Source organism: Narcine bancroftii, chromosome 1, assembly GCF_036971445.1.
Source record: "Narcine bancroftii isolate sNarBan1 chromosome 1, sNarBan1.hap1, whole genome shotgun sequence".
In the NCBI taxonomy this organism is placed as follows: Eukaryota; Metazoa; Chordata; class Chondrichthyes; order Torpediniformes; family Narcinidae; genus Narcine; species Narcine bancroftii.
This window is the reverse complement of record NC_091469.1, coordinates 255,198,071-255,218,694: the sequence shown is the minus strand read 5'-3', so window position 1 is coordinate 255,218,694 and position 20,624 is coordinate 255,198,071. Positions and strand designations below refer to the sequence as shown.

General features: G+C 41.5%; 1 protein-coding gene across 1 annotated transcript in view; it reads right to left on the bottom strand.

The window, feature by feature from the left end:
- Window positions 1–2,151: 2,151 nt before the first annotated feature.
- znf408 (zinc finger protein 408) overlaps window positions 2,152–20,624 on the bottom strand; it is a 55,724-nt gene continuing 37,251 nt past the window's right edge. The window contains exons 6-7 of the mRNA XM_069895851.1: window positions 19,436–20,374; window positions 2,152–10,261 (exon numbers count right to left, since the gene is read on the bottom strand). Of these exons, the coding sequence (XP_069751952.1) occupies window positions 8,991–10,261; window positions 19,436–20,374 (2,210 nt within the window). The 3' untranslated portion in view covers window positions 2,152–8,990. The remainder of the gene's footprint in view (window positions 10,262–19,435; window positions 20,375–20,624) is intronic.

Here is a 20,624-nt window from a genome sequence, read left to right as displayed (position 1 = left end):
TGTAGAAAGGGAGGACGCTGTAGTGGGAGTGTCTACTGAGTCGGTGTGGGTGAAAGTCAGAAATGGGAAGGGAGCAATCTCTGTACTGGGAGTAGTCTATAGGCCCCTAAATAGCCCTCTGGGAACTGAAGAACAGAGAAGCAGGCAGATTTTGGAATGGTGTAGAAATTACAGGGTTGTCATGGGAGACTTCAACTTCCCTAATGCTGCCTGGCACCTCCTGACTGCAAGAGGAATAGATGGAGTTTAATTTGTTAGGTGTGTCCAAGAAGGATTCTTGACCCAGTAGTGGAACAGCCGACTAGAGAAGGGGCCATAATGGATCTAGTAATGGTAATGAACCAGACCTCTCGGCGGGGGAGTATTTCGGTGACAGTGATCACAACTCTCTGAGCTTTAGCGTCGCTATAGACAAGGATAAAAGCAGACAAAATGGGGAAGTGTTCAATTGGGGAAGAGCTAATTATGATGGGATGAGGCAGGAACTAGGGAGAGTAAATTGGGAACAGATGTTCACAGGAGAAAGCACAGAAGTAATGTGGAAGATGTATAGACATCACGTGCCAGGTTCAGGATAAGTTTGCCCCACTGAGATAGGGAAAAGAAGATAGGAAAAGGGAACCATGGTTGACAAAACAGGTGATGCAGCTGGTCAAGAGGAAGAAGGAAGCATACAGTAGATTAAGGAAGCAGGAAATAGGAAGAGCTCATGAGAATTACATGGTAACAAGGAAGGAACAAGGAAGGACTTTGGGAAGTTCGAAGGGGGCATGAGAAGGCAAGTAGGATTAAGGAGAACCCAGGGTTTTCTATGCATATGTGAAGAACAGAAGGATGACAAGAATGAAGGTGGGGCCTCTTAAGGATAATGGAGGCAACATGTGCCTTGGAGGCAGAGGTTGGAGAGGTCCTAAATGAATACTTTGCTTCAGTATTTACCAGAGAAAAAGAGCTTGATCAGGGTGAGGTTGGAACAGAACAGTCCTGTGGGTTGCACAATGTTGAAATTAAGGAAGAGGAAATGTTGGATCTTAAAACATTTGATTGATGTCCCCAGGGCCGGATGCAATATACTACCGGTTCCTGTGGAAAGAGGGGGAAGAGATAGCTGGGGCATTGGCTATGATTATTGAGTCCTCCTTAGCCACAGGGGAGGTGCCAGAGAATTGGAGAATGGCAAATGTGGTTCCCTTGTTTAAAAAAAGGTAATAGAGAGAATCATGAAAATAATAGACTGGTGAGTCTTGCACCAGTAGTGTGCAAACTATTGGAGAGGATTCTGAAGGGTAGGATTTATGAGCATGGCTTTGTGAAGGGAAGGTTATGCCTCACAAGCCTAATTGAGTTTTTTGAGGAGGTAAGAAAATAAATTGATGAAGGTAGGACGGTAAATGAAGTCTATATGGATTTTAGTAAGGCATTTAACAAGGTCCCCCATAAGAGACTCGTTCAGAAAGTCATGGGGCATGGGATCCACAAAACCTTGGCTGTGTAGATTAAAAATTGGCAGAAAGCAGAATAGTACTTGGCGGAAAGTACTCTACCTGGAGGTCGGTGACGAGTGGAGTTCTGCGGGGATCTGTTCTAGGACCCCTGCTCCTTGTGATTTTTATAAGTGACCTAGATGAAGATGTGGAAGGATGAGTCAGTAAGCTTGCAGATGATACGAAGGTTGGAGGAGTTGTGGATAGTGCTTAAGGTTGCGAAGGGATATCGACAGGATGCAGAGTTGGGTGGAAAAATAGCATTCGGTGATGCATTTTGGATGGTCAAATCAGAAGGCTGAATACAGTGTTAATGGTCAGATACATAATGGAGTGGAGGAACAGGGATCTTGGGTTTCAAATCCTAACATTCTTAAACAGATTCATCAGTTCTAAATGGGAACACTAATAAACTGAGTGTGAAATGTTGACATTTTTGACAAATTTCCCTTGTGGAGATTCATTATGCACTCAATTTCATTGTACTTGTACAATGACAATAAAGGGTATCTTATCATTTCGGATTGCTCTGAGCAGAACTAACTGGATGTATCTTGTAAATTTCCATTTCACTTTTTATGCAGAAATAAGTGCATGTGCCAATAATATATGTTCCCCTGTTTCAGTTGGTGGTAGTGTCACCCTGAAATATTAAATACTTCAGAAATGTGTGGAACAAAATAAATATTTTTATAGGATTTAAAAAAAAACCATAAATGATCATTTGAACTTTGTAGGTCACCACAATCAGGAGTAAATCCTCCACAGACATCTCAGACCATATCCTTATCAATGGGATTGTTCTTGCCATAATAGGTGCACATGTCTGGAGTTTGCGCAACACTTTTACAGCACCAGTGGCCTGGGTTCGAAACCGACACTTGTTTGTATGTTCCCCTGTGACCACAGGCTTTCCTCCGGGTGCTCTGGTTTCCTCTCAGCCTCCAAAACAGATGGAGTTTGTGGGTTAATTGGTGTATTTGGACAGCATGGCTTGTGAACCAGAAAGGCCTATTACTGTGAAGAACCCATAAGTTAAATTAAAATTAAAATAAAAGACATAATTAGGCCAGGGCAGAGACCATTGTGCCTGACATGTGGCTTTGAGCTTAAGCAATACATCTCACTTTTATTTTCTTCTCCATTGAAGTTAATGGAAGGGAAGTCACTCAGCCTGGACAATATCAGATCTGCTGTAGCTCTTTTTGCCCACCCCTGAGTCCAAATGCTTTTTGCCCCTATATATCTCTGGTTGAATAGGAATTTATGGTACAGGAGGCTATCGAGCTCATTATATCCAGAGCAAGCAACAGACAATGGCTCTTCAGACCATTTCCCACATCCCAGCTTGATTTGAGAACTTGAGGGTTACATTGTCAAGTTCTCACCAATGATCAGCAATCTATTCAAGTAACTTCAAATTTATGATCACAGTTGACATAATTGAGATACGAAATTGGCCTCTTGTATTTAATATATATTTTTTAACTGCATTGACCTGTCTTGCTAGGTTCAGGCATTTATTGGGATATGTCACTTCTTCCTCTACCTTGTCCAAAACCTTGTTATTTATTGTTTTCCTGTCAAATATCTTGCATGTGTCTGGATTTCAATTCTATGCAGTATCAAGATATCTCTATTATTTTCCTGCAACTTTTTTTTCAACCAGATTTGTCACCTTGGAGATCATCTGCAAACTTAAATCATGAGGCCTACATTTACGTTCGAATCATTCCTATGTACCACAACAGCAACCATGAGCCACATATAACCCACTGCGTACAACTGCCAATCAGTTAAAACTTGCTTTCCACCATTGTGCCAATTTTGGATCCAGTTTGAATTAGCAACTTGTTTTTACCTTCCCATTCCCAAAGTGGTTTTCAGCAAGTTGAGATATTTTATGGCAAAACTTGTGTCAATCTATTTTGTTTCAAAACATAATCAACATGATCTCAAAATCCTATCCATGAAAATAGTTTAAGATGTGATGGCAGTTCCACTGATGCAGAAACAGGAGGATGAGGAGAATCCAGAGAGGCTTTGCATGATGCAGTAAAATTACCTAAGTGGGTAGGCTAGGGTGCAGCTGAAGGCACATTCTGTGAAAAATTCCAATAGAAATATGGAATCTTTTTGAACTGATGAGAATTTGAAAAGTGTTAGTGTTCAGAGAAGCTGGGTGCTCTCATGCAAGAATTGCTCAAACTTAACATTCAGGTACAGTGCATATTTAGGAAGATAAACAACAATGGTCATTGTTGCAAGTAGGTTTCCTCTAAGTATGCAGGGTCCTGCTGAGATCACATCTGAAATATTGTGTACAGCTCTGCCTTCCTGGAGTAAAACATGAAAATCTGCAGAAGCAGTGATTGCAGAAATGCTGGAGGAACTCAGCAGGCCTCCATATAGACATTTCGGGCCTGAGCCCTTCTTCACGGTCTGTCTTTCTGTCTAGGTGAGGATATGCATGTACAGCCACAGAGCTGCAGGAGCTCTGGAGGCGAATCTACGGACACTCAGAGACTCTGCTATACTTCTCTTTCTCTTGTACTGTAAGGAGCGCTGGGCAATACTAATGGTGAGTCTGTCTGCCTTATTATAGGCAAAAGCTGAAGTATATCATGTATGTTACATTTTTAATGTATTACTATGTGACAAAGGAATGTTGATCCTTGAACATGTGTTAGGGGAAGAGCAATAAAGGTTCCTGGGCCTGCTGGTTTTGTTTTCTGATAAGCAGGGATTACTGTCTCAGTATAAGGGGTTGGCAATTCAGGATAGATATAAGAGATAGCTTCACGTAGAGGGTTGTGGAAATTTTAAATTCTGTACATGAGAGAGCTGTAGATCCTCAATCATTCAAGTGTGAATTCAACACCTTTTAGTATTAATGGAATCATTAATGGAATCATTAATGGAATCTTCTCTGCCATTCAGAGCAGACTGTATACTCCACTCTCGCTGCTATTGCAGGAGGTGGAATTAAATAAAAGGATGCGCTTCTTGTTTGTATTTCTTACACACTTATTGCATGTAAACCTTCTTTAATTTGATTGCAGACAATTATACACACAGGATCTGAATTGATTTTAAGTCAGGACTTCATCTGACTGCTTAAGGTGGTATGTGGGTGGAAAGAAAAAGGTTGAAAACCACTGTTTTAATCATACCTAATTGACTCGTTCTGTGCAAGGTTTCATAACTTCAAAGGAAATTTTTCTCAAGCAAAATATTTCAGTAACAACTGGGTCGAGAGCAGTGATTCTTAACCTTCCTTTCCCACTTACATACCACCTTAAGCGATCCCTTACTAATCACAGAGCACCAATGGCACAGGGATTACTTAGAGTGGTATGTGAGTGGAAAGAAAAAGGTTGAGAACCAATGATGTAGGTATTGTTGAAACTTTCTGCTGCTCAATGTCATTTCTCTTGACCCATCTGTGCCTTGGGGCACCAGTTCAGCATCCCCTTCATTGCCTATGTACTTGCTCACCAACCAAAACCTGCACACATTCTGCTGTGAGCTTCCTATTAAACCCAGCATTGAGCATTCTCCAAGGTGCAAGTACTCCAGAACCAATCTTCCTTTAACGATGATGTAAAAAAGTTCCACGCAGTGTATACAGCAAGCAAGTGGCTGAAAGTTGGCAATTTTTGGTGTGCATGACCCTGAGTAATTTGAAGTTCTTTACCCTTTCCACTGCTGACCCTTCGATGAGGACTGGTTTGTGTTCTCCCTGTTTCTCAGTTTTACTAATGTTGAATGCAAGGATGTTGTTGTGACACCACTCAATTTGCTGATCTATCTCATGCCTGTACATTTCCTCATCACCATCTGTGATTCAGCCAAAAACCGTCAGCGCAAATTTGTAGATGGTATTGAATTATGCGTAGCACACATGCTTGAGGTGCACCTGGGTTGTCAGTGAGGAGATGTTGTTACCTATCCACACTGACTGCAGTCTTCTGATGAGGAAGTCAAGAATCCAGTTGCAGAGGCCCAGGTTTTGAAGCTTGCTGACCAGTACTGAGGCTGAAAGCTGAGTTATAATCAATTCAAAGCAGCCAGATGTCCATGTTGCTGTTGTCCAGGTGATCCAGGGCTGAGTGGAGAACCAGTGAGATTGCATCTGTTGTGGAATCTCGTTCAGCTTTTTCATTTTCATCCAAGTGAACTAATCTCTCAGCAAAACCTCCTTCCTCCTCTTACCCATGTTCTTACACAGACTATGTCAACTGGATCTGCTTACCCCATTTGTTCTTCTCCAGCCTCAGGCCTCTCTCTTTGTCTGTTCCCTTAAGAATACCGTCCTCCATGATTACTACATTTATTTTTTTTCCTCCACTGAGAGGGTTCTTGCCCATTTTATTGTTTTGTCATCTTCCCTGTAGTCTCCAGCCCGACTTTAAACAGGGAGCAAGAACCTCTTTCCTCTCATCAAGGGTGAGGTCTGCGATTCTTCCAGAGTGATCCTCTGGATTGTTCTAGCTGCTTGCCTTGAAGTGACATACTCCTGTTCCTACTAACTGATAACTTTCAAGGTAATTAATCTTAAGAGCATGTCTCCCTCCTCCTCCTGGATCACAGTATCCAGATAAGGGAGGGGAATCTTATGTGATGCAGTGTCTGAAATTGGGACTCCAGCTCATCAACTCTGGGCCGAGTTCCTTAAGCAGCTAACACTTGCTGTAGGTACGAAAGCCATGAAGAACAATTGAGTCCATCAGTTCCCACATTTTTCAGCTGCAACATTACATGTTGATTACATTACACTGCTCTAATTACTTAATTAGAGGATTTCATTTTGTTAAGACAACCTATGGAGGAATAAGTGATTTACCTCAATGTTTGAGGAGGGTTAGCTATCCAAATTGTGGTACATTCAGCTGTCTATAAAATTTGGTAATGTTATTATTCCACACTAAATGATATTGAGGATAGGTAAGCAATGAAAGAAATAGTAGAGGAAATTTTGAAAACAAGTGTTCCAGAAAACTGGAGATTGATGTGACTCTCTCTCCCAAGTAAGCAATGAAAATTAACACAAAAAGAGGGAATGTTACGGGATGTGCAGCAGCGTAGATGGGTCAACAGAAGGGCACATTAATTGATATTTGATGGCCTAATGCCATTGTAGAAGCAATTGGTCACCAATACTAAGTTTGTTCATCTGATGTTAGGAAATTCCAAAGTGAGCTGTCGTTTGAACAGAAATATTTCAGTGACACAGTTATGAAGAGAAACGCTGATTATTCCACAAATATCATTCAACGTTCAACAGGAATAATTTTCCAGCCTACCATATATGCTGTTGAATAGGACGACTCGTCAGACGATCTCACAATTTCCACCTAAAATCTTAGGGTTCAGTGATACCCTTCGTATAAGATGACATCAAATCTGGCATTTACCATTGACCAGTGGATGTTGTTAAAAGCAAATCACTATTTCAAAAAAAAATTATCATTTAAAAATTTAAATTTTATTTGGTTATTTTAAAATAAACCACTGTTGGCTCTTCTAACAGGCCGTTTAAAGCCGATATAGAGCCAATGGTCGGGCCAGGCGGATGAACCGTGCAGAGGAGCGCTGAGACTTCGGAATTATCTAATGCACTAGATTGCATCTGAGCCGGCAGGAAGATGACGGTGTTTTTTTAAACTGTTTTCAAGGTAAGAATTTTAGATCCTGTGTATAGAACAGCCCAATGTTAAGGTGAAATTTTAAAAGTTTCGGATTGTCCTGTACAATGGCGAATACAGTATTCAAATATATCAACAGTTGATAAACACTCTTGAATTTTGTTTAAACGTACCTCATTTTAATGAAAGGTTTCAACCCAAAACATTGACCATCTTTTTCTCCCACTGATGGTGCTCAACTCGTTTCTCCAGCAGATTTTTTGCCACCTCATTTTAAAAATAGATTTCAATGACGCATGCTGATGTACAGCTCATCTTGTTTTCTTCTTTATTAATAGTCTCAGGACTAATATCAGCAAGTTTGTATTTGTCACCAGCGCTGAACCTGGAGATGGGAGGACCTGCCATAAATAAGGCACTATACACAGCTCTGGGCTGCTTTCCAAATAAATCTCATGTTGATGCAATAATATGTGCTTGTTTTACTGCAAATTGACATATTGCTTGACAATGAAAAGCTCAGTATGGCATTCCAAGCCTGTTTAGGATATGGCCAGCTAGCAGGATAGCCAAATACTTCCATTCCTATTTGCTCTGAAGTGGTGTTGACCAGGTTTTCCTGAGCGGCTGAATGAAGTCTGGCACAATTAAGTTGACACCTCAGATGATATTTAGATATCAATCAAATGGATGCAAGCCTGGAGTCCCATACAGACCACACATTTTTCATAATTATTGTAGCAATATAATTAACACTCCCCTCCCCCCCCCCAACCATCCACATCAGTCATTTTTTAATTCTCGTAATGAATAAAATTAATTCATTCTTAACCTGATATTTGAACCCATGTTCTCTATACAATGAGACTGGGCCTCAGGATTAACATCCCAATGTTAAGCCAAGTTCATCAGCAAAATCTTGAAGCATCTTTAAAGTTACTTCATCGGCTTCTTTAAATAAATCTGTGTGATGGAGTTTTTAAATGACTGCATTAAACCAGCTTTCCCTATGATCAGAATGCCTTTCTTGCAATTGCATACTAATTAGTTTATGCACTCAAGGATTAATATCTTTGATGTATCCAGTATGTTTAGACTGATAAGCTAAATTGTCTTGACCAAGAAATAATAATTTAGAAAAATTTTAAATTTAAGACATACAGCAAGACAACAGGTCATTTCGGCTCATGAACCTGTTCTGTCCAATTACACTCAATTAACCTACAACTCCCGGTATTTTTTGGAGGAAATTGGAGCCCTTGGAGGAAACCCATGCAGACACGGGGAGAACATACAAACTCCTTACAGACAGTGTGGAATTCAAGCCCTGGTCCCAATCGCTGGTACTGTAACAGCGTTGTGCTAACTGCTAGGCCAACTGTGCTGTCCCCTAAATAATGTGCATCATTGCAACATAAAAAAAATTGACCAGAGACTAATGTTTCAACAGCTTTTTTCCCTTATAGGCTGTAGAACGAATCAGTTTTGCACTGAAATCTTTGCAGCATTGTAATTAGTTTGACAGCTATTGTTGACAATATTCCTGAACTACGTTCTTACACATGCTCATTATCAAGTACAACCTTAATTATGGTACTGGATTATAAATAAATACACTTCATAAGGAAAAACTATAATGATTTACATAGTTACACTTGCTGAGAAGTGTGTGCAGTTGAGTGCAAAGATGCTGTTGCCAGAGTGTACTATTAATGGCAATCAAATCAGTTGTACAGCAGAAAGATCAGTCGGTGACTGTCAGGAATGATCTAAAAATGCAATTGCATCATGTGCCCAAATGCAAGAATCACTTTTAATACAAAATTGGACACACCAATTAAGATATTGTTTTTGGAGTTCAACTTCCAGTAGATATCTCTACTATCTCTGCCACAGCATTAAACCCAATGTCCTCTTCAATAACAACAGTACTGTTGGTCAATTTCTCCTGTTCAACAACAGTACAATTTCTGGCAATAACTTCATTAGGGTAATCCTCGGTCTCTGGAATAATTATTTCTATGACATCTTCATTCTCATGTCGTTGACTTCCTGCTAAGACCTGAGTGACAGCATCTTGTGAATTGTCTTTGACCACACCTTCTGTCTCCACAGCCATGTTGTGCTCCACCTGCTGGAATGTAATGCTCTGTTCACTTTCACTCTGACCATCAGTACCTGGGATCGCATTCTCCTCATGTTGACCGCTTGGGATTTCTACCATTTCAATGGTATGAACGTAAAGGTTTAAAACAACACTCTCATTTCGGAGGGAGTTGTTGCTTTCTTGACCAGCAGTCTTTAAACCGACTTTCCTAACTCGTTTTGATGGTACTGCAAGAGGTTTGTTTTCAGAACTTTCTTTTTCCAAAGAGGCAATGGCCTCTGCAACCTCCCCTAAACTGCGCACTTCACTTCTCTTGTGGGACACCCTGTGTCTCTTTAGACTCTGGGTCATGGTGTACCCTTTGCCACAGATGTCACATTTAAATGGCTTTTCAGTCAAATGGATTCTCTGGTGCCTCCGGAGCTTAGTGGCAAGGGTATAGGCCTTTCCACACTGATCGCATTTAAAGGGTCGTTCTCCTGTATGCAGGCGTTCATGTGCTCTGAAAGTGTGCGGATCCCTTAATGTTTTGCCACATATTGTACAAAGGTACACCTGTCCTGTGTGTGAAATGCGGTGCCTGCGCAGTTCAGGCAATTGCGAGAAGAATTCACCGCAATCTTCACATTTGTATGGCTTTTCCCCAGTGTGGATTCGTTGATGACCCCGGAGATTGCCTATCTGCCTAAAGGCTTTCCCACAGTATGTGCAAGTGAATGGCTTTTCTCCTGTGTGCAGCCTCATGTGGTTCTTCAGCGAGCCAGGGTTAGCTAGCTCTTTGTCGCACACACTGCAGCGGCAGGCCCGTGGGTTGCCAAGGTTCATGGCCTTAAGGCGATGGAGCTTCTTGTGAATCCGGAGAGATGGTGGCCTGGCAAATGCCTTGCCACACTCATTGCATATGAATGGACGTTCCCCTGAATGAACCCGCTCATGCTCTCGAAGATCTCGTTTTAATGCATAGGCTTTGTCGCACTGCTGACATTTGAATGGACGCTCACCTCTGTGCAGCATCTGATGGGCTATGGAAAATATATAGTTAAAAGACTATTTAAAACAACAAGCAGTCTGAAAGCAATGGATGGTGAATCTCTTAACTGAGAAGAGCAACCTGTTTTCTGCCCATTTTAGCCCTCAATTTCCAACTAATTGCTTGCTGCAATCTTGAGGGTCTATGTACCTGCTGCATGTGGTAAAAATCACTTCCTGCATTGTTGTCTAAAGTTTAATGTGATGTTTAATACTTTTCCGTTTGTAACAGAGTGGCCAATTCCACTGTAAATCTTTGAGTTGTAACATTGATTTATTCTTTCTTCTCTAGCATGGTCTGACCTACTTGGCATTTCTTAAAAGTCTGCATTTCACATCTCTTGGGGTTTTCTTGCTCGCCTGCAGCGGACGTGGACATTTTACCCCCTCCGTAAATCTTCGTCCGCGAAGCCAAGCCAAAGATAGAAAATAGACTTCTATCATTAACCTATCAGCTGGATGACTGCATCAACAACATCACCATGACAACTCTGGGCTCACCCTAGCGGAGATTATTCCCCACGCTTATCTACTTTTCCCCATTCTCTCAGCTACTTGAGACCACTTTGATTTGGTCCCTCTGAGTTCTGACAAATTATCTTTAACCTGAAATATTAACTGATTCTCCTCTCAGGCTAATTTTTTGAGTATTTCTTGCATCTTATTTGCTCAATGGCAAATTTTCCATTTAAAAGGCACAAATAGTGAAATAATAGGTGGTTAGTGAACCAGGATGACTCCAAAATTGATTCCCTAGGAAAAGAGGTTCTGAACAACATCAATGACAGATGCAATGATCCTACTACTCCGCAGGGCACTGTTAAGCATAATGAAAACTAGAATTTTATCCACATGGTTCCAAATAATCCTCTGTACTAAGACTAGAAGTAGATTGGTGATTCTAGTGGAACACACAAAGTTGCTTCACCCATAATCCCCAGGCCCTAAAGTTCAGCATTGCCAAACAGTGCACCAATTAACTGTGCATCTCATCACATCAAGGGTTTTCACTGAACATCAAGCAAACTTGAAGAAACACAAAAACCCAGATCCTGGAATCCTGAACCTAGGGGGACTCAGCAAGTCAGATAACATTCATAGAGAGAAATCAAATATATCAAGGAAGAGGGAGGACATGAGTGGTGATAGGTTATTGGACAAATGAAGGTGAAAGCGGTGGAGAAAAAGGTAGACGAGATCACAAAAGTAGGTGGGGAAATGGGGGAAGAAAATTTGAGAAAATGTGCAGGTAGAAGATACTGGGAAACAGTAAAACTGGATCGGGGAGGTGGGTCACCTAAATTTGGAAAATTCAGTGTTTAATCTTTGGGTTTTAGGTGGAATATGATACATTCAGAAACACCCATGATGTGATGTAACAGAAACATTTATCTGTGCAGATTTCTGAGGTGTTTCTGTCCTCTAACATGGTGATATTTCTGTGGATTTCGGACACATTGTGGATGAAAATGAAATGTGTCACTGTGTCACTCATAATTCCTATCAAGCAGAGCCTGAGGATGGCAGCCATTCTCAAATTTCAGTGGACCACCAAGAATTTAAGGGAACTACGAGTCATAAGTATAAATGCATCGATCATTGGTGTGTACAACGTTGATTAATTGCCCTGATTTTACAATATCATCTGACAGTGCTTTTGTTATTTTTCAAAATCCAGGTGAAAATCAAAACAGATATCCAGGCTTGTCAAGAGAAGGTCGTTAGAGATTGATCTCCTAAAATAAGAACATTTGCAAGAATCAACATGGGGTTGTGCCACATGTGTTGTTATCTACTATATATTGATTTGGATTGGATCATATTAATATGACTGGTAAGTTGGCAGATGACACCAAAATTGGCAGTGTAGTGGACAATAAGATATCTTAAGTTTACAACAGGATTAAGATCAGTTAGGTAGGTGGGTTGGAATTTAACTCAGAATAGTGTGAGGTATTGCCCTTTGGCAAATCAAACCAGGGAACCAGCGCATAGTTCCATGAATGTGGCGACTCAAGTGGCACAGGGTGATGAAGACGTTTGGCACTCTTGGCTTCATTTGGGAGGGTTTGAAGTATAAAAGTTGAGAACTCTTGAAAGGCTTTGGTGAGATCATACATGGAACACTGTGAGCAGCTCTGGTTTCCCAGCTATAGAAAGGATTTCAATGTTTGAAGGGATGCAGAAGAGCCTCACCGGGATATTGCCAGGACTGGAGGACTTGAGAATTTAGATAGGCTGGGTCTTTATTCCCGAGGGCATGGAAGGCTGACCAGAGAGAGATTTATAAAATCTTAAGGGGAAGGATAAAGCTCAAAGTCTTTTTCCCAGGATACATGATTCTAGAATGTTGGATGTCAGTCAGGACAAAGATATGTTCCTCCTATGAGATGTGGAATGTCAGGAAGACATTCAACAGTAGCTTCTCAATGAACATGTTAAGGAATTTGAGTTGGATGAACTCAGGGTCATCTGAGAGGCAGAGAAGGTTAATGTCTGCAGCTTTTGTGACCACAAGGAAGAGTAAAGGAAGGCAGCAGACAATACAGAGTTCTTCTGTGGCCATTCCCTTCAGTAACAAGAATACTGTTTCAGATACTGCTCGGCATTGTGGGGGGGGGGGGTGGCAGGGGGATACCTATTGGAGGTTAGCAGCAGCAATCAATTCATTGGCACCACTTTTAGTTCCAAGGCTCAGCAGGGTACATGGTTGGATAGAATGACAGTGGGAGGAGTCTCCATAGAAAGGGGCACATATGTGTTTTTGTGTCTACAAGTGAGACTCCACAAGGTTGTGGTGCCTCCCTGATGCCAGAGCCCTGGATGTCTGAGTGGGAGGGAGAGCAGCCAGAGGCTGTGGTCTATATTAGTACCAATGAAATAGGTAGGAGATGTGGTCCTGCAAAATGTTCAGGGAGATAAGTAGCAAGTCAAAAAGCAGAACTTCCAGAGTTGTAATCTCACTTGCCATGAGCTAGTGAGGCAAGAAGCATGAAAATAGTACAATTTAATGTGTGGCTAAGGGTGTTTGTGCAAGAGGGAAGGATTCTGATTCATTAGATTCTCTTCCATGGAAGGTTCACTGAGGCTACTTGGGAAAGTTTAAACTAGAATGGCAGGAGGGTGGGAACCTGGACAACATTACAACAAGTGTAGATGTTGAAGGGGTGGCAGATACTTGGACAAGCAAACCTGAAAGGAAGGACAGAAAGGGGCAGGTGAGTGGCCACAGGGCTGGTGAGTTTATTTTAATGCAGAGTATTGTGGTTAAGACTGATGAACTTACAGAGTCTGAATGGGTACTTGAAATTATGAGTTTGTGAATGTTATGCAGAATTGCTAAACAGGGAGTCTGTCATAGCTGCCCTCAGAAAGGACCTAATGCTGGGCTCAACTACTGAGGCAGTGTTGGTAGATAGAAATAATAAAGGTGAAATCACTCTGATAGGGCTGTACTATAGGCCTCCCAATAGCCACTGCCAGGTGGAGGAATAGATGTGTAGACAGATGATAGAAAGTTGCAGAAGCAACAAGGTTGTCATAGTGGGAGATTTCAATTTTCCCAATATTGACTGGGAAGCCTTTAGTGCCAGAGGCTTTAATGGGGCAGAATTTGTTAAGTGCATCCAGGAAAGTAGCTCGAAGCAGCATGCAGATAGCCTAACCAGTTAGGGAGACATACGAGACAAACGAGCCTGGCCAAATGATGGGAGCTTCAGTGGGGGGACATTTTAGAAATTGTGATCAAGACAGTTAAGACAAGGATAAGCTTAGGATTTGTAGAACAATACTAAATGGGGGAGGGCAAATTAGGATAAGACGGGAGCTCAGGGGGAGTAAACTTGGAGCAGCTGTTATTTTGCAAGCCCACAAATGACAATGTGGCAGTTGTTTATGGACCAACTAAGTAGAGTCCATGACCTTCATGTTCCAGTGCAAAGAAAAGATAGGGATGGAAAGGTAAGAATATCATTGTTGATGAAAGAGGTCATGAACTTAGTCAAAAAGCAAAAGGTGATATATGTAAGGTTCAGGAAGCTACAGGTACACGATCCTTTATCCGGAACCCTTGGTTGACAGCGTGTTCTAAATTTTGGATTTTTCCAGTTATAAGCCCACCTGAATTGTGCTGCCGTCTCCACCCCCACCCCCTTCCAGTCGCCCTGCCATCTCCCACCACTCCCCTCGCCCGCATGACTTGCGCTGCCGGTCTCTCGCCTGCCTGACTCGCGCTGCCGCCTCTCTCCCCACACCGAATTTTGGAGCTTTCCGAATTTTAGATGTCCGGATAAAGGCAATCTAATAGGGACCTACAGGAATATAAAGACTGTAGGAAGATCTCAAGCAGGGCATTTGGAATGCCAAAAGGGCCACGAAATATCCATGTTCTTGGCAAACAGAATTAAAAGAAATTCCCAAGGCATTTTATACTTGCATTAAAAACAAGAGTATGACTAAGGAGAGGACAGCAGATGAGGACAAAGGATGAAAATACTGATTGGAGTCAGAGGAAGTGGGTGAATAATTGAATGAGTACTTGGTATTGATCTTTAACAAGAAGGACATGGAGAGCGATAGGATAGCATAATGTGGAAAATGTTCATGTATTAGGGCATTTTGAGATCAAGGAAGGCGGTGTTGGATCTTTTTAGGAGCTTTAAGGAAGGTAACACCCAACTGCAGGCAGCATGGACAAATTACGCCGGAGACTCGATGACTCAGCTGGGAAAGTACATGGATCTAAGGAATGGGGAGCAAGTCTGAATTCAAAAAAGTTGATTATTTATCAATAAACAATGAATCAATCACTAAGCTACGATATTTAGTGGAAAAAAATTAAAAATGGCCATACGAATGGGTAAAAAAAATGAACTCTTTTTAAAATGTGCATTTTAGAATGAGAAATTAGGAAAAATTTCCCCCATTATTCAATCAAGGAGAGTAGAGAATAGCCAACACTTTTCTCTCCCTCCAACAAGGTGCCTTGAAAACTAGGATACTGAGGAATGATTTTGATTACAAGTCACAATATAATTTTATTCCTTCGAACTGCCCTGGAGAATCAGGGATTGCATGATTGTAAGGAGCACACAATATGGGTCTATGTTATGATTTACTATGAAATTATCACCAATCAAAAGGCTTTCTCGTGATATCACTGGAACAGAGCTTATAATTAGAGAGAGCATGTATAGATAGTGTACTTTCATTTGAGGATTCTGTTATGAAAATGCAGCTAGAAAAGATTTTCAACAGTTTGATTTCTCAAGAGTAGCACTCTCATCTATGGATGGAGGTTGTGGTTTTGAAGCTGACAACAGATTTTCACATAAAATCTAAACTGACACTTCAGACATGCACTGTGACATATCTGCAGTTGGAAGTGCATCTTTCCCACTGTCAACTAGGATGTTAAAACAAAGAACTCTCTTCCCCATCACTCTAACTGAGACTGATATTAAAGATGACAAATTGGAGGAGCAGGGGAATTCTCTTCAGAGTTCTGTTCAGTATTCATCCATCGATCTGCATCATTAAGATACATCATTTGGATATCAACACATTGCTTGCCTTGGGAACTTGCTGAATGCATGTGGACCATTGCATTACCAACCACATTTCCAAACTCAAAGAGTTGCAGGAAGCCCTGAGGTTGTGAATGGAGACATGCAAATGCAAAGCTGAATCAGCTGATCCTTCATTAGATGCCTTCAGCAAGACTCATCCAGATTTAGATTGCCAATGAATAAGGAAGACAGCTTGGCCCACATCCAGCAAGATATAGAAACATAGAAGATAGGAGCAGGAGTAGGTCATTTGACCCTTCGAGCCTGCTCCGCCATTCAACGAGATCATGGCTGATCTTAAAGTTCAGTACCCCGTCCCCGCCTTCTCTCCGTAACCTTTAATACCCTTATACTGAAGAAATAGATCTAATTCCCTCTTAAATATATTTAATGAACCTGCCTCTACTGCCCTCTGTGGCAATGAATTCCACAGATTCACCACCCTCTGGGTCAAGAAATTCCTCCTCATCTCGGTCCTAAATGGTTTGCCTATTATCCTCAAACCATGGCCCCGGGTTCTGGATTTTCCCATCACTGGAAACATCCCATCTGCATCCATTCTGTCCAGTCCTGCCAGAATTTTATAGGTCTCTATGAGATCCCCTCTCAATCTTCTAAACTCCAGCGAGTACAATCCCAATTTGCGCAATCTTTCCTCATAAGTTATTCCTGCCATTCCAGGTATCAGCCTGGTGAATCGCCTCTGCACTCCCTCCATTGCAAGAACATCCTTCCTTAGATCAGGTGACCAAAACTGCACACAATATTCCAGGTGGGGTCTCACCAAGGCCCTGTACAGCTGCAGTAAGGTATCCTTGTTCCTATACTCAAACCCTCTTGATATGAAGGCCAACATACCATTTGCCTTTTTAACCGCCTGCTGTACCTGCATGCTCGCCTTCAGAGACTGGTGTACAAGTACCCCTAGGTCTCTCTGCACTTTCCCATCTCTTAATATATTCCCATTCAAATAGTAATCTGCCCTCCGGTTTGTATTACCAAAGTGGATAACCTCACATTTATCCACATTGTTGTGCATTTGCCATGTATCTGCCCAGTCCCTCAATTTATCCAAATCACACTGGAGCTTCCTGACCCCCTCTTCCGTGCACACAACCCCTCCTAGCTTAGTGTCATCTGCAAATTTGGAGATATTACATCCAATCCCCTCATCCAGATCATTAATGTAAATTGTGAACAGCTGGGGTCCCAGTACAGATCCCTGTGGCACCCCACTGGTCACCGCCTGCCACTCAGAAAATGAGCCATTTATCCCAACTCTCTGTCTTCTACCTGCCAGCCAGTTCTCAATCCACATCAATACTTTGCCCCCAATCCCATGAGCCTTGATTTTGTAAGCCAGTCGTTTATGCGGGACCTTATCGAAGGCCTTTTGGAAGTCCAGGTACACCACATCCACTGGCTCTCCCCCATCTATTTTACCTGTCACCATCTCAAAGAATTCCAATAGATTTGTCAAATCCATGTTGACTCTGTCCGATCCCTTCTCTGCTAGTCATATTCTCCGCTATTACATCCTTAATAATGGATTCCATCATTTTGCCCACTACTGATGTAAGGCTCACCGGCCTATAATTCCCCGCTTTTTCTCTACCCCACTTTTTAAATAGTGGGGTAACATTAGCTACCCTCCAATCCATGGGTACTGATCCTGAGTCTATCGAGTTCTGGAAAATAATTCTTAAAGCATCTGCTATCTGAATGGCCACTTCCTTAAGTACCCTAGGATGTAGATTATCAGGCCCTTGGGATTTATCTGCCTTCAAACCCATCAATTTCCCTAAGACCATGTCCTTAGAGATACTGATTTCTTTGAGTTCCTCCCTTGCATTAGTCTCTATGTTTCCCAACATCCTTGGGAGGTTATTTGTATCCTCTCTTGTAAAAACAGAACTAAAGTAAGAATTTAATTGGTCTGCCATTTCCTTATTCCCCATTATATATTCCCCTGATTCCAACTGCAAAGGACCTACTCTGGATTTCACCAATCTTTTCCTCTTGACATATTTATAAAAGCTTTTGCAGTCGGTTTTTATATTTGCCGCAAGCTTACTTTCGTAATTTATTTTTGCTCTCTTGATTAATCCCTTTGTCCTCCTTTGGTGCATCTTGAACTGCTCCCAGTCTTCGGTTGTGGTACTTTTTTTGGCCAATTGATATGGTCTCTCTTTGGACCTAATGCTGTCTCTAATTTCCCTTGTTATCCACGGTTGAGTCACCTTTTTTGGTTTATTTTTATGGCAAACCAGTATAAACGATTTTTGCAATTTCTCCATTAGATCTGTGAATGCTTTCCATTGTCTATCCACAGTCAACTCCCCCATAAACACCACCCAATCAATCTTACTCAACTCCCGTCTCATACCATCATAATTCCCTTTATTTAAATTCAGGACCTTGGTCTCGGTTTTAATTTCGTCACTCTCCATGTCGACTGAGAATTCGATCATATTGTGATCGCTCCTACCCAAAGGGCCTCGTACAACAAGATTGTTGATTAGCCCCTTATCATTGCATAATACCCAATCTAAAATGGCCTGCTCCCGAGTTGGTTCCTCGACATATTGGTCTAGATAACCATCCCGTAAACATTCAAGGAATTCCTCCTCCTCAGTATTTTTACTAATTTGGCTAGTTCAATCTATATGCAAATTAAAGTCTCCCATGATGATAGCTGTTCCCTTATTGCACGCTTTTCTAATTTCTCTTTTAATGCCTTCCCTCACCTCTACACTACTATTTGGAGGCTTATATACTGTGAGAGATGAGTAAAACTGATATAAAATTATGAAGATGAGGAAACTAGTATAGATATATGTGTATAAAAGCCAGTATGAATAGGATAAGAATAGATATTAGAATGTAGGAAGTAAAGTTAGTCTGAATAAGATAAGGGTCTTCTAGCCTTAGACAGAATTAGCAAGTTCTGCATGTAAGAAGTTAGTCAGCCCTGAGAGTCAGGAAGGTGTGAATGAGGACAATGACATGATGGGACACCGACAGGATACCCCCTGGTCCTCCAAGTTCACAGCACATAGTAGGCAGACAGGATTGCCTAATGCCAAACTCATCCAGGAGGCAGAAGAATGTAAGGGGGAGGGTATTCCTATACTGAAATCAACTGTATAAAAGTTGGGTGAGCCCCAGTGTGTGTGTGTGTGTATTCCCAGGGTAAGGGGAAGCACCCAACTTTGCATTGTTGTATAATAAATGTTCTTTGTTCTCAATATTTGTCTTGAGCAATTTCTATGAAGGTATTTCTGTTTCTAACAATACCACCCCCACTAACGTTGGCAGCTAATGAAACACCAATTACTTGGAAAGGTCTGTCAGCCATTCTACCAGTTGGCACAGGAAACAACATCAAGGGAATGGGGGTGTATTTTAAAATGGTTTTAAGTTGAGAAATGACCTCCTTCACAGAGACATAACTGTTCTTTTGCTTTTCTTCTCTAAAGTACACAGTTTAGTGTAAATTATGAAAATCAAACAAACAATATATGAACATGTTCACTGAATTTCAAATCACCAGTGATGTAAAATTGACTTGGATAACAAAGCTTAACTTATTCCATTTACCTTTAAAACTCTCCTCAGAGCTATAGCGCTTTCCGCATTCATTGCACATATGTGGTTTGTACCCAGTGTGAGTGAACCGATGCTTCTTCAAGTGGCACAATTGGATGAAACCTTTCCCACAGTCATCACACCGATATCTCCTCTCACTGGGGTCAATCTGAGAACTGTCGCGTCGACAAAGCTTCTTACTTCCTCCCAGTTTGGTCTTCTGTGTGGGATTATCTTTTGTGTGATTACGTTCTCCATTTTCTATTGGAGGTTTTTGCCCTTCTCCCCTGATGTGACACATGGGCAAATCTGCACATGATGTTGCTTCCCCACAATGCTCAGCTGACTTGCTATCTGTATTTTGTTGGCAGCATTCCTCTTTGTTGTTAATAACCTTCTTTTGACTATGTCTCAAATTTGTTTTCCTCTTCATGTTCTTTTTCAGCATATCTTCTTGTGGTACCTGTACTTTCAGTGTATTTGAAGTGAGCATCATTCGAGCTCTCCCAGCTGCAGAACTTCCAAGAGTTTTGCTGCATGTTGACAATCGCAAAGTCCTCTCAAGTCCAAATTGATTTGTTTTCTTTAATCTTTTTGCCTGAATGTCACCAGCATCTTGAGTCCATTTGTCAATCCTAGGATCATTCTGTTTCTCACCGTCCTCCTGTTTGGAGGAAACCACTTTTTCAGTGTTTTTGATCCCGCTTAACTTTGATTTGGGCCTCAAGACAAGCTGATTCACTTTCTTCACTTGCAGATTGTTTTGAATGTCATGTTTAATTCGGAGCCGCTGCGACCTTTTAACAGACTGATCTATTTTCACCACATCCTTACATTTTGGTTCATCAGCTACACTTAACTGGGTGCTTATGTGCACAGATTGAGATGCCGCAACTGTCTTTTCAACAGCTTTTCCTGACATTCTGCCCTTGGGCTCTTTATCCAATACATCTGTTAATAAGAGAGCAGAGGTTTATATTAAAACCAAATCTATGCAAAGGTCCTCACATAGCTAATTTAAAAGTTACACAGTATCAAACTACCAGCAAAGTGATGGCCTGAGACTATAATCCAAGGGAGAATCAGAGGAATGCATCTCAAGAACATTGATGGGAAGATGCAAAAAAGGACTCACACACTGGCTGCTAAATCTATTCCCCTCAGGGAATGTAGCAGGTGGTGCAATGGCTTAGCTAATGGA